The sequence below is a fragment of the Camelina sativa genome, chromosome 11, assembly GCF_000633955.1.
Source record: "Camelina sativa cultivar DH55 chromosome 11, Cs, whole genome shotgun sequence".
In the NCBI taxonomy this organism is placed as follows: Eukaryota; Viridiplantae; Streptophyta; class Magnoliopsida; order Brassicales; family Brassicaceae; genus Camelina; species Camelina sativa.
This window is the reverse complement of record NC_025695.1, coordinates 4,720,775-4,735,203: the sequence shown is the minus strand read 5'-3', so window position 1 is coordinate 4,735,203 and position 14,429 is coordinate 4,720,775. Positions and strand designations below refer to the sequence as shown.

General features: G+C 38.6%; 5 protein-coding genes across 9 annotated transcripts in view; 2 read left to right on the top strand and 3 right to left on the bottom strand.

The window, feature by feature from the left end:
• LOC104721652 lies at positions 1,794-2,194 on the bottom strand. Its single transcript, XM_010439685.2, has one exon. It carries the CDS (start codon positions 2,103-2,105, stop codon positions 1,803-1,805), a length of 303 nt encoding a protein of 100 aa, XP_010437987.1. The 5' UTR covers positions 2,106-2,194; the 3' UTR covers positions 1,794-1,802.
• Positions 2,774-3,636, top strand: LOC104721651 (early nodulin-like protein 1). The gene is made up of 2 exons (XM_010439684.2): positions 2,774-3,049; positions 3,155-3,636. The coding sequence occupies exons 1-2, from the start codon at positions 2,863-2,865 to the stop codon at positions 3,496-3,498; spliced, it is 531 nt and encodes a 176-aa protein (XP_010437986.1). The 5' UTR covers positions 2,774-2,862; the 3' UTR covers positions 3,499-3,636.
• LOC104727629 (MATH domain and coiled-coil domain-containing protein At3g58210-like) lies at positions 4,120-5,031 on the bottom strand. Its single transcript, XM_010446721.1, has 2 exons — positions 4,939-5,031; positions 4,120-4,831 (listed from the first exon to the last, which is right to left on the bottom strand). Exons 1-2 carry the CDS (start codon positions 5,004-5,006, stop codon positions 4,120-4,122), a joined length of 780 nt encoding a protein of 259 aa, XP_010445023.1. The 5' UTR covers positions 5,007-5,031.
• Positions 7,905-8,819, bottom strand: LOC109127227 (glutathione S-transferase T3-like). The gene has a single exon (XM_019231761.1). The coding sequence runs from the start codon at positions 8,817-8,819 to the stop codon at positions 7,905-7,907; it is 915 nt and encodes a 304-aa protein (XP_019087306.1).
• Positions 10,146-14,429, top strand: part of LOC104721648 (pentatricopeptide repeat-containing protein At4g31850, chloroplastic-like) — a 6,001-nt gene continuing 1,717 nt past the window's right edge. For 2 of the 5 annotated variants that reach the window (XM_019232470.1, XM_019232468.1), the window contains exons 1-2: positions 10,146-10,688; positions 11,382-14,427. In XM_019232470.1, coding sequence (XP_019088015.1) covers positions 10,404-10,688; positions 11,382-14,427 — 3,331 coding nt within the window. In that variant the 5' untranslated portion in view covers positions 10,146-10,403. The other 3 variants (XM_010439683.2, XM_019232469.1, XM_019232471.1) reach the window with 3 other exon arrangements.

Below are 14,429 nucleotides of genomic sequence, written 5' to 3'. Positions count from 1 at the left end.
TGCTTCTTCTCTTTTTTTTTTTTTTTTTCTCCTTTCTTCAAAAAATTATTTACAATTTCCTTCATTTTTTTAAAACTTCTTTCCCCCTCTTTTTTAGACTAATTTTTTTTCATTGACAAGTTTTTACCCTTACTTTTACTTGTGTGAAACTTATTTCAATTATTTGGGATGTACAAGTAGCTTCCGAATAATAACTTTGGTCGTTGCCAAGTCTGTTTCTATCTTATTGTTTTCTTCTTGATCATCGTGAAATAAAAGGATAGATAGAACACTCCACGAATAGCTAGACAAATTTCGATGTTTTGTAATAGTGGTGTGAGTTTGGTATAGGAAGTTAAGTAACTTAAGTTGTATGTGCCAAATGAGAATTGTCATTATATCATATATGTAAGACGTCGGTACACAAACCCTATTATCCAAATAAACAACGTATTCTGATGGCATTACATACTAAACATATGCAGATTTCATTTAAATAATCAAATTTCCAATTTTCTTGTTATCAATAAATGAGTATCGAAAATTTTAGTTTATATATAGCTTCAATAGATATAAATTTTTTGTTTTTTTTACTATAAACGTCAATCTAAAAAGATCCCTAAATAGAGAAGTATCGAGTGACTTAATTTGCTGCAATAAGATTGCAAACCGTGGATATTTGAACCGAATTTTGTAGCAAAACTATGAATGTTCAATCGAACCGATTAGAAGTAAACGATGATCAACTTAATTTAAGGACGAAAATGTTGATTAATATTATAATGTGTGCAGTTGGTGAGGAGAAAAAAAAGAAAATTGTCGTCCAGGTTTTATGCTCATAAAGCAACACATGAGTGTTTCTACCTAACAGCCTATTTGGCTATTTCTATACACTTACTTTCTTGGGTCATTAAGTGGACTCACCTAATTTTCACATATTGTAACGTTACGATCATATATATTTTATGGTAATCACCGTTTTTAAAAGACATGCGAATCACCAATTGTCTCATAGAATCAACTTGCCATAATTTTGTAGTTGACTGCAAAGATTACTGTATTTTTTTTCTTTTCTTAAAACTTCATTTGACAGTAAACAATCAAGATGCCCACATTACTTAAGATGCCGATATTCAAGAAAAAAAAAACACAAATTGTTTGAAATATTTCAACATATGTGTTCTCCTTTAAAAGAAATAAATTTACACTAAAACTAAATCAACCTAAAGTAAATAAGTTTCAAAAAGTAAAACATTCGAATTTTTCTGCTACACTAAGACTTCAAATATATTTTTTAAGAACTTTTTATCAAAGTCAAATCAAAAGATTGCACAATCGGATCGGAATCCTCGAATGCCATGCATGATAAATGATAGTCCATCTTTTAGGATATGGCCCAAAAATATCTGTACGCAACTCAAGCCCACAGCAATGACCCTATTTTAGAAAGATACATGACAAGATTGATGTGAGAGGCATCAGTGATTACAAATGATCTGCAAATATTAGTCTTCCCAAATCGTAATTAATCTTCCATGATACTTATAAAACAAGTACAAATCGTAAATTATGTCTCTTCTCGGTAAACTTGAAGTCGCACTGAAATAATACCTTTCTAAAAACACATTTCTCTGTTCTATCCTTCCCATTTTATTTCCCTGCTTGCTCACATAGTTGATATAATTTTATTTTAAAAAACTCGTTATGTTATTTTATTACAAGAAAATAAAGAGTTCCCATAAGAACATTGAGCATGAAGCAAGAACCAAAATACAAAAGCAAAAAAAGAAAGAAAGATAGCACTATTTTCTTCATTGGGGTTTTTATTTTCTCGGATGAGTATCTTCGGGTTTCGCCGTCCCTGTGGCCGCCTTAGCTACATCAGTAGCACTAGCTTCGGGCTTCTTCTTAGCATACATAACAGAGTACATGACGGCACCAGAGATAGCTAATCCGGCAAGAACCATCGTAGTGTAACTATAAGGCAAGTTGCGGCGTTGGTGAAGAACACCGCCGGGATTACTTCCTGGTGGCCTCTTCGATGACTCAACGCCGGCAGCTTTTACACTCTCCGAGCTCATTTTCGTCGTATCCGCAGTTTTTCTCCAGTCTTCTTCTCCTGCCATTTACGTTTTCTTCACTGATCTTTTTTTTTTGGGGACTTTACTAACCATAGAAGAAACAAGTTTGGTTTAGGTAAGGGTTTTGGTATGAGTCATGAAGACACGTAGTGTCTTTGAGTTTGTTAATGTGTTCAATAAGGGACACCTAGCTGATTCTGATTGCTTTCTGTAATAAACAATTTAGGCAGGTGTCATGGCTTGGAATAGTAATAAGCCAGCTGCCATATTGGATTGATTTTAAAATTATAATTAATCTCAATTATGCTTGAGAACAAATTTATACTATACTCGAATTCACAAGGTTAACGTCTTTTGTTTCTTATGGGCCTTTTGAGCGATATCTCTTTTTTCAGCTTCAAAGCCTAATATTACCAAGACCCAGTTCCACTAGCAAACAAAGAGAAAAGTAAAAAAGTAAAAACAAAAACAAAAACAGAAACAGTTTAGCTGACCAGTCTTCCTAGAAGACCGTGAAATCACTTTCTATCAGAAAACTCAAGAGTTCAGGTTTTGTCTCTTTCCTAATGGTTACGTCACCTTTATGACTTTATCATCTCACAACGGATATATTCACATTTAACGTTTTTTCCCATTTTAGTTGTTGTTTTCTTTAACGGCTAGTTTCCAAGTCTCTCTCTACCTCTATAAAACCAACACAAGATCCTCTAAACACTCATCAGACTCCAACACACTCAAACATACATACTAATACTTTTGTCTTTTTAAAAACTCAGTGCAGCGAGTATTTAATTTATAATTAATGGCTTCTTCTTCTTCTCTTCTAGTTACCATATTCCTCTGCATTTCTTTCTTCTTCTGCTTGTCCGTCGATGCAAATGAGGTTACCGTCGGTGGAAAATCCGGTGACTGGAAGATTCCTCCTTCAGCTTCTTTCTCTTTCAACGAATGGGCTCAAAAAGCTCGTTTCAAAGTCGGAGACTCTATTGGTAAATCCTCACTTTGTAACTTTATAATTTCAATTAGAGATTTTATGTAATCTTCAAATAATATACTCTGTTTCTGACACTTTTTGTCACATGTTTGTTTTTCAGTTTTCAAGTACGAAGCCGGTAAAGACTCTGTTCTCCAAGTGACACGAGAAGCTTACGAGAAGTGCAACACCACGAGCCCTAAAGCCAGCTACACCGACGGGAACACAAAGTTGAAGCTAGACCAATCCGGTCCGGTTTACTTCATCAGTGGAACAGAGGGTCACTGTCAAAAGGGTCAGAAGCTACGCCTAGTTGTCGTCACTCCTCGTAACTCTGCCTTCTCTCCAGCTCCTTCGCCATCTGAGTTCGACGGTCCCGCCGTAGCTCCTACTAGTGGTGCCGCTAAGCTCACTGGCGCATTCGCCGTCCTCAACCTTGTTCTTGGATTCTGGACCCTCTTTTGAAGCTTTTCTTATAGAAGAAAATTTAGTTTGAATTTTATTTATTAATTTTCGAACATGAAGCACAGATCAGATCATTGTTGTCTGGCTAGTCTTGTTATTTTATTAAATTAAATTAATTATTTAATCGGCTTTGTTCTTCCTCTTTGTTCAGTTCAACAAATTAAATGGATCTATCAAAAGTTACAAAAGAAAGATCTAACAACGAAAAGAAAAAAATATCAACAACGAAGAGAAAAAAAATGAAAAACAGAATTGTGGCAGAGTCTATCGAAGAAGCATATCAATAAGGATCATCGTGGCACTTTTAAGCTTAGAAGCAGGGAAATTAAGTGGTTACCATATTTGTGTGATTGTATCATCCTTTGTAAGTTGTAACAGCCATTTTTATCTTTCTTTTACAGTAAAAAAAAATAACAAGGGGATCATAAAAAATCGAACTATCATCATCTAATGTTAAAAGGGAACAAAGTGTCCGATTTTCAAAAGCAGAGTGTATGTTCCTTACTTAAGGTCACGTATTTTATAAACACGAATTAAAGCAAAACCAAGCACATTCCAATAAGGAGAAAACTAAAAAAAAAGAAACAACAATATGTGCTGGCTGCAAAGCCAGATTTGGCTTCAAATATCGACTTGTCCTAGTTCCTCTTTCTCCATCTTTTTTGCGGTCAGCTCTTTCATCTTCTTCTCCACCCAATCCAACTGAAGTCCAGCATATCTGAGGAACACCATTGTATCACGTGCATTAGCTAAATTAGACATTGAGATTTCTTGAAGCGGCTTTTGCAGAGTCTCAATCAAGCCGATTAGGCTATACATGTGTCCTCTCTTCGAATATGGGTTATATACATTTCTCCACTCTAATGCAACGTCCGGGTGGTTTTCAAACATGCGGCTCACAAGTTCCACCTCTGACGGAATAACTGGAAACCCGTAGACACTAGTGAAAGAAACTTCCTCTACCGGTGGTGGATTAGTAGTAGTGTCCTCGATAGACTTGCCGATAGCTTCAAGAACTTTCACCTCTGCAACAACCTTGACTTGATAATTCAGTATAAATCCACCATATTTAGCATCAAGTTTTCCAAGGGGAAAGCTGGATGCACAACCACAGACAGGAGTCTTGTGATCAAACCACCCTTCTGTTTCTGTAAAATCACGAAAGACATCTTGCAGTTGGGAGTGTTCTTCAGACATTTGATTCACTACAGTAAAAGAAAACTCTGCGTGTCTACTCCATCCACAAGGCAAAGACTCAGCATCAGCAACCGCCAGATACAGAGACAGAGCGTCATTAAATTTAATTCCCTTGGAATATGCCGCCACAACACGCCTGCAAGCAAGCAAGCAAAAAGAGTCATTGATAACGTACCTACCTAAAATTTGGAGGGGAAAACAAAAACAAAACATAAAGAAGAAACAAACAACTTCTATTCTTACCATCTACAGCCACCGATCACGCACGAATATATCAGAATATATCTTCTCTGACTGCAAAGAGTAAACATTCTTAATCACCCATGTGAATTTTTTGTCAACTTGTTCCCCCATCGAAGCCTTGATCAACGCTTCTCGCTGCCGCAGTCCGATTATGACGAAACCTTAGAGGAAGGGCATTGGTGTGGGACAATTTTTGGTCTCTCAAATTTAATAATAATATTTTGAAAGTTTCTTATTTTTAGTATGAACATTGGTGTCTATTTGTATTTGTTCATGAATAAAATAATAATATTTTGAAAGTTTAAACATTAATTTAAAATTGAAAAACAAAAACATACAATTAGGAAATTAATAACAGAAAACATAAAAACATCAAAACAAAACAAACATTTTATTCAACTCATAGAAATTTTAAAATCAATCTTCATTATCTCGAAGATGTCCAAAGTTAGTCCAAATATGCTCAATCAAATCTTGTTTTAGTTGGTCATGGGCTTGTTTATCCCGAAGTCTTGTTTGACGAATAATCGTACTGCTGATATTTGAACCTACACTGGCGGCACCAACGGTATATGTTTGATCCACATGTTCTCCGTGTTGAAATTCAGAAACAATGTTTTGGTAACTGTATGTATGTCGTCCATCTTCGAAAATCATATTATGGAGTATTATGCATGATCTTATTACATTTGCCATTCTGTTTTTATCCCATAAACGAGACAGATTTTTAATAATGGCGAATCTAGCTTGCAAGACTCCAAAGGCACGCTCAACATCTTTCCGCACAGCTTTTTGTTTTTTACAAAAGAGAGATTTTTTCATACCTTGTGGAAGTCGGATAGATTGAATAAAAATGACCCAATTTGGATAAATACCATCAGTGAGATAGTACGCCAAATTGTACTCCCTTCCGTTTACAACGAAGTTGACTTCTAGAGCTTGACCGGTTATTATGTCATCAAAAACATTAGATCGATCAAGAATATTAAGATCGTTCATAGTACCTGGAGCTCCAAAAAAGGCATGCCATATCCAGAGGTCATACGAAGCTACCGCTTCCAACACGATTGTAGGTTTTCCGGTTGATCGTGAATACATGCCTTTCCAAGCCGTGGGACAATTCTTCCACCCCCAATGCATACAATCAATGCTCCCAATCATCCCGGGAAATACATGCTGTTCATTATGATAGAGTAGTCTTTCTAGGTCCTCTAGTGTAGGACGTCTTAAGTATTCATCTCCAAACACTTGGATGATGCCGGCGGTAAACTCGTGCAAACATTTCCGAGCTGTTGAAGCACCAATTCTTACATACTCGTCAACACTGTCAGACGAACTACCATATGCCAATTGACAAATTGCTGCAGTACATTTTTGTATAGGTGATAGACTAACCCGTCCGGTTGCATCCTTGGTTTGGCGGAAATACTTGATTTCGGTAGAGAGACGTTGAACAATACGCATGAACAAAAGCTTGTGCATGCGAAACCGTCGTCGGAATAGATTTTCTGGATATGTTGGAGTGTCACTGAAATAATAATTTCAAAGATTATTGTGACCTTCTTCCCGGTTTCTCTCGATAAAAATCCTTTCGTTTGGCTCATTTGGTTCCGGGATATTATGTGAGACATCAAAAATATTTTGTAAATAAGCATCAAAAGTATCACCATCATCTCCTTGGTAGTGATAATGATCATCATCTCCTTGGTAATAATAATGGTTTGAAGATGATCCCATTTCAAATAAAAAAAAAAGACAAAGGAAGAGACAAAGAGATATTGAAGAGAAAGGAAGAAATAACTTGTGAATGTTTTGTTGCTTTGATATTGTTTGGTGTGAATGTTTTGTTGGTTTGATAGGGTCGCATATATATAATGGAAGACTAGTGATAACTCGTGATAACAAAACAACACTGATCCGTGATAGTAAAACAACAAGTATCCGTGACAGATAAACAACAAGTATCCGTGACAGATAAACAACAAATATCCGTGATAGTAAAACAACAAGTATTCGTGATAACAAAACAACAAGTATCATTACAAAACAGAAAATTAGATTACACCAAATAAACATCCGAGTCATTACATTACATGAGCACTCTAACTAAATGTCTCCAATCTGATTTAAGTATACATGAACAAGATACCTAGAACACTTGCGAAAATAACCATTACACCAACAATCAGCGAATCAGTTACATTTCTAAACCTATTTTCATTCTCTAACATAACCATCTTCTGTTCAGTTGCGTAACACTGATCTCTAACATGAATGATGTCTGATTCATAGTGATTGAAGAAGGTTAAGTAATCTACCTTCTCAGCCATCAGTTTATATCGTCTATCACTGTCTCTCAGCTCCTCCATTACAGCCACATCCCACCACTTGTGAATATGCATCTCTCCATCATCGACATTTGGACATGTGAAGAACCTGCAATAAGTAACAGATTTATCATAGCTAGTAAAATTAAGCTTCAGTAACATTAAAAACAGAACAGATAAAATCACATACCTTCTGTTGTAGCAGTTGGATAGAATAGGTTGCGCACCACAGTAGCATACCTTGGGGAATCCATGCTCAACCTCAGGTTGAGATGGGTATTGTCTCGACTCCGCATTGATGACCGTACTCTCAGCTTCATCCGTAAGAATCAAAGCTTCTATTTCTCTCTCTGCAGTGTCCATCGAGTACCTATCAGCCTGATCGGATGACTCAGGCTGCGAGTAGCAATAGTCTTGGCCCCTTTCTGAGTTAACCTGAAGATAAACAAGAAGAAGCAGATTAGACTTACTAGAACAAATGTTAAAAAGAAGTCACAATCTGATTTAAAACATGAAAGAGACTTATATAGATTCAGATTAAAACATCGAATACAAACACATTGTTACTAGAACATGAAACAGGAAATACAAATCAAACAGGAAATATAATGCATACAAACAACAAACACATTGTTAATATCAGAAATACTGGGACACTATCTTGTTCATGATAACTTCTTCACACGCATTCAAGGGTTCCTTTTTGGCTAAGAGAGTGTCTAGGATGGCCAGCTTTTGTAGTTTCTCCTTTTCAGCCAATTCCTCTTTCTTGACATCCCACATGCTCTTATACTCAGCAAGAGTCTTCACGTTAGACGCCGATGCATTGTTCCTCTTTGCCTTTGCAGCCTTGATCCCTTCTGGCCTTCTCTCATAGTCCTCAACATTGCAGCTTGATGATTGTGAGCCTTCAGCAGCTGGTTTCCTCTTTGTTGCAGGCTGAGATGGGGGCGTGTTAATAGTGTTAAGGCTGAGCCATTTCTGCTCAAACCTTAACAAACACCAACAATGCTCTAGGTTAAACCTCTTCTTATGGTCAGCAAAGTAGATATCATGTGCATTCTTTAAGATATCATTTTCAGAATGACCAGAGCTGTTCAGTCTCTCTGCTGCTGCGAATGCCGCACAGAACTTGTTAGTTAGGTCATTTATCTTATGCCAACGCTGCTTGCAATGTGTCACCAGCATCTGTTCACCACTATTCCTAGCATGAGGAGTGTCACCATAGTACCGGCTAATCCTTGTCCAGAAGCTTCCTACCTTTTGTTGATTTGCAACAATGGCATCCTTTGAAGTGTTGAGCCATGCGGATATCAAGACTTCATCATCAGCAGGAGCCCATTTCTTTCTCTCCTTTCGCTCCAATGGTGTTTCTCGAGAAAGAGTTGGCGCCTCAGAAGGTTGGGAGCTGTGCGGAGGCATTTGTGAGCTGCTCTGTCCAGAAGGTGGATAACTTTCCCAACGAAAGTTTTCAACATTAATCCCACCTTCTTCTTGACTGTTAAGCAGGTTTAAGTAAGAAGAAGACTGATATAATGGATTCGTAGAATCCATATGAAGAGAAGGGATTATAGAATGAGTAGAGAAGAGAATGGATTAGATAAGAGAATGAGTAGAGAATGAGTAGAGAAGAGAATGGATAAGCGAGTAGAACTGAAAGAGATTTATAGTGGAAGAAGAAGGTTAAAAGGGGTTATGATAGAAAGAAGATGGTTGGGGTTTAGTAGGTTAAAAGGTAACTTGCAATAAGTAACAAAACATAATGACCTAACAACCAATGTCTAATCACAATTTATGACAAGTACACTTCACAAATGCATTCAATTTATGTGACTAAACAAGAAACTATGAACAAACCAGCTAATTCGTATACATTACACAGCAAGCATTAGCCGGAGAATCTGAGCTTTTATGACTTACTACCAAAGTAGTTTACAACTAAATCAAATATCACACAATAATCGATTGAAACAAGCTATACACAGAGACTAATTCGATAACCCTATACATCAGTGACCATAATAATCAGAGACTAATCGATAACCCTATATCGATAACTATATTTCGATAATCGATAACCCTATTTCGATAACCCTATTTCGATAATAATCTTAACCCTATTTCGATAAACAGCGATAATCAGCGAACCTATAATCAGCGATATCTCAAATTGGATGACGAAAAAATATCTTATTTCGGACGATTGAACTGCCGGACAAGCTTCGGGAGAGACAGAAGATCGTCGCGGCTTGAAATCTACGATGGTCGTCTCGTCTCGGCTTCGGAAGACACAGAACTTCGGGAGTGAAGATCGGACCAGCTTCCGGAGAGAAGATCGGCTACGGGAATTCGTCGAGAACTTCCGGTGAGAAGATCGGATCGCCTTCGGAAGACACAGAAGATCGGATCGCCGTCGAGATAGAAGAGAGAAGTCGCGAAGTTTCTCTCAAAAAATTGTTTTGTGTTTATCCTAGACAAATTTTTCTTCCATTCAGAAACAACCATGTGACCAAGTCGATGGACGAAAAACGTCCCCTTTGAAGATACGTTTCTTCGTTAATGGGCCATTTTTCATTTATTTTAAAAACAAAACTCTTGGGGGACGGCCCATGGGACGCCGATGCACATGGTCTTAGATTCACTTATCAAACCCCTGTTTCTTGTTTTATATGGCCTTGTGTTACTGGTCTTCGCTTCTGGACTTTGGCCCAATTTTGATTGAGGCGGTTCTTGTCGGCAGTTTGTTGTGGCTATGTCATAAAATAGTAATTAAGAAATTTCTGGGCTTTCGTTAAGTTTAATAAGCCTATAATAATGGGCCTAAATTGGGCTTGAAAATATTTTGGGAGGGAAGCAAAGCGGTAAGGATCGAGTGGAGCAAGTCACACTGATTGATTTTATCCTCTCGGCAAGTTTTTCTCTTTTGCTTCGAAAATCTCCGGTTCACTGAAATCGACTCCGTCGTGCTTTTTCGCCGGTGAACGGATCAACCCTATCAGAATGTTTTACTATTCTCTCCTTGCGTTTGTTAGTTACATCTTCGCCACTTCAAATGTGATGATGAATCATAGTTAATCTAATCTCTCTGTTTTGTCTTCCGGGGAATTGCTTACTTTTGCGCTTGGCTTATCCTTGAAAATGGCCGCGTTACTCTGGTCGACGAGTCTGTGTGGTGATATTACAATCGGTGATGCTTGTCTGGTTAGTAACATCAAAGCAAATTGTTGTTGGAGACGCGATAATTTGGTTACTGGAGGGTTAAAGTTCCACGCTTTGGAGATTGGGTCTCGGAAGAAACACTGGAGAAAGAAGAGTATGAGATGTAGTGTTATTAGTGTAGTCTCCATGAAAAGTTCGGATTTTTCGGCTTCTATGATAGGCAAGGCTTTGAAATCTGATTTATCATCGAGTGAAGTAACGAGGGTTTTAATGTCGTTTCCTGATACTGATTCCAAGTTTTCGTATTTCAAGTCAGTGGCTGGGAAGTTGAATTTGGTTCACACTACTGAGACTTGCAACTACATGCTTGAAGCTTTGAGGGTTGATGGAAAAGTTGAGGAAATGGCTTATGTGTTTGATTTGATGCAGAAGAGGATCATTAAGAGGGATACTAATACCTACTTGACTATTTTCAAGAGTCTTTCTGTGAAGGGTGGATTGAGGCAATCACCTTATGCGCTTCGGAAGATGAGAGAGTTTGGTTTTGTGTTGAATGCTTATTCGTACAATGGGTTGATCCATCTTCTGCTTAAGTCTAGGTTTTGCACAGAGGCAATGGAGGTCTATAGTAGAATGATCTTGGAAGGTTTTAGGCCTAGCTTGCAGACTTACTCTTCACTTATGGTAGGATTGGGGAAAAGAAGGGACATTGAATCTGTGATGGGTTTACTTAAAGAGATGGAGACTTTGGGGCTAAAGCCGAATGTGTACACGTTTACAATATGTATTCGGGTGCTTGGTAGGGCGGGAAAGATAGATGAGGCATATGAAATACTTAAGCGAATGGATGATGAAGGATGTGGACCTGATGTAGTTACTTACACTGTCCTTATTGATGCTCTGTGTACTGCTAGGAAGCTCGATTGTGCTAAGGAGGTTTTTGCAAAGATGAAGNGGGTTTTAATGTCGTTTCCTGATACTGATTCCAAGTTTTCGTATTTCAAGTCAGTGGCTGGGAAGTTGAATTTGGTTCACACTACTGAGACTTGCAACTACATGCTTGAAGCTTTGAGGGTTGATGGAAAAGTTGAGGAAATGGCTTATGTGTTTGATTTGATGCAGAAGAGGATCATTAAGAGGGATACTAATACCTACTTGACTATTTTCAAGAGTCTTTCTGTGAAGGGTGGATTGAGGCAATCACCTTATGCGCTTCGGAAGATGAGAGAGTTTGGTTTTGTGTTGAATGCTTATTCGTACAATGGGTTGATCCATCTTCTGCTTAAGTCTAGGTTTTGCACAGAGGCAATGGAGGTCTATAGTAGAATGATCTTGGAAGGTTTTAGGCCTAGCTTGCAGACTTACTCTTCACTTATGGTAGGATTGGGGAAAAGAAGGGACATTGAATCTGTGATGGGTTTACTTAAAGAGATGGAGACTTTGGGGCTAAAGCCGAATGTGTACACGTTTACAATATGTATTCGGGTGCTTGGTAGGGCGGGAAAGATAGATGAGGCATATGAAATACTTAAGCGAATGGATGATGAAGGATGTGGACCTGATGTAGTTACTTACACTGTCCTTATTGATGCTCTGTGTACTGCTAGGAAGCTCGATTGTGCTAAGGAGGTTTTTGCAAAGATGAAGACAGGAAGACACAAACCGGATCGTGTAACTTACATTACTTTGCTGGATAGGTTTAGTGATAACAGAGATTTGGATTCAGTGAAGCAGTTTTGGAGTGAAATGGAGAAGGATGGTCATGTACCTGATGTTGTAACCTTTACCATTCTTGTTGATGCTCTGTGCAAAGCTGGGAATTTTGGTGAAGCATTTGATACATTGGATGTGATGAGGGACCAAGGTATTTTACCGAACCTCCACACATACAACACGTTGATCTGTGGTCTTCTAAGAGTTCACAGGTTGGATGATGCACTTGAACTTTTTGGTAATATGGAGTTCCTTGGTGTTAATCCTACTGCCTATACGTACATTGTTTTCATTGATTACTATGGAAAGTCTGGAGATTCCGTCAGTGCTCTTGAGACCTTTGAAAAGATGAAAACCAAAGGAATAGCTCCGAACATTGTAGCCTGTAATGCGTCTCTCTACAGTCTAGCTAAAGCAGGAAAGGACCGAGAAGCGAAGCAAATCTTCTATGGCTTGAAAGATATAGGGCTGACCCCTGATTCAGTAACCTATAACATGATGATGAAGTGCTACAGTAAGGTTGGGGAGATAGACGAAGCCATCAAGCTGCTTTCTGAGATGGTGGAGAACGGTTGTGAACCTGATGTTATTGTTGTTAATTCTTTGATCAATACGCTTTACAAAGCTGATAGAGTAGATGAGGCGTGGAAGATGTTTTTGAGAATGAAGGAATTGAAGCTCAGGCCTACAGTTGTGACTTACAACACATTGCTCGCAGGTTTAGGCAAAAATGGAAAAATTCAAGAGGCGATTGAATTGTTCGAGGGGATGACAAAGAAAGGTTGTCCACCTAACACAATAACTTTCAACACTCTCTTTGATTGTCTTTGCAAAAACGACGAGGTGACTCTAGCCATGAAGATGTTGTTCCAGATGATGGACATGGGTTGTGTCCCAGATGTTTTTACTTACAATACGATTATCTTTGGTTTGGTGAAGAATGGTCAAGTCAAAGAGGCAATGTGTTTCTTCCACCAGATGAAGAAACTGGTGTACCCTGATTTTGTTACCCTCTGCACTCTTCTCCCAGGTGTTGTCAAGGCCGGTTTAATCGAAGATGCTTACAAAATCATCGCCAACTTTCTTTACAATTGTGCAGAACAACCAGCCAGTCTTTTCTGGGAAGACTTGATGGGTTCTATCTTGGCTGAAGCTGGATTAGACCACGCCGTTTCATTTTCTGAGAGATTGGTAGCTAATGGGATTTGCCAAGATGGTGAATCGATCTTGGTGCCATTAATCAGATATTCTTTTAAACATGGTAACGCCTCAGTTGCTCGAACTTTATTCGAGAAATTCACTAAAGATCTTGGTGTCCAACCTAAAGTTCCGACCTATAATCTGTTAATTGGTGGGCTTCTTGAAGCTGATATGATTGAAATAGCACAGGATGTGTTCCTACAGGTGAAGAGCAGTGGTTGCATCCCAGATGTTTCTACCTACAACTTCTTGCTTGATGCTTATGGCAAATCAGGAAAAATAGAAGAACTCTATGGGATGTACAAAGAGATGTCAGCCCATGAGTGCGAACCAAACATAATAACTCACAACATTGTCATGTCGGGGCTCGTGAAGGCAGGAAATGTGGACGAGGCTCTTGATTTATACTACGACCTTATCAGTGATCGTGACTTCTCCCCAACTGCCTGCACGTATGGTCCCCTTATCGATGGCCTCTGTAAGTCAGGAAGATTGTATGAAGCAAAACAACTCTTTGAAGGAATGTTGGATTTCGGTTGCAGGCCAAACTGTGCTATCTACAACATTCTCATTAACGGGTTTGGAAAAGCTGGTGAGGCTGATGCAGCGTGTGCATTGTTCAAAAGGATGGTAAAAGAGGGAGTAAGGCCTGATCTCAAGACTTACTCAGTTCTAGTAGATTGCCTTTGTATGGTCGGAAGAGTGGATGAAGGCTTGCGTTACTTCAGGGAGCTGAAGGAGTCTGGCCTCAATCCGGATGTTGTATGTTACAATCTCATTATCAACGGACTTGGAAAATCTCAAAGACTTGAAGAAGCTCTTATGCTTTACAACGAGATGAAGAACAGCAGAGGAATCACCCCTGATCTCTATACTTACAACTCCTTGATTCTGAATCTGGGTATTGCCGGAATGGTGGAAGAAGCTGGGAAGATTTACAATGAGATACAAAGAGTGGGTCTTGAACCGAATGTTTTTACTTTTAATGCTCTGATCCGTGGATACAGTTTGTCTGGAAAACCCGAGCACGCTTACGCTGTGTACCAGACAATGGTGACCGGTGGTTTTAGCCCCAACACAGGAACATACGAA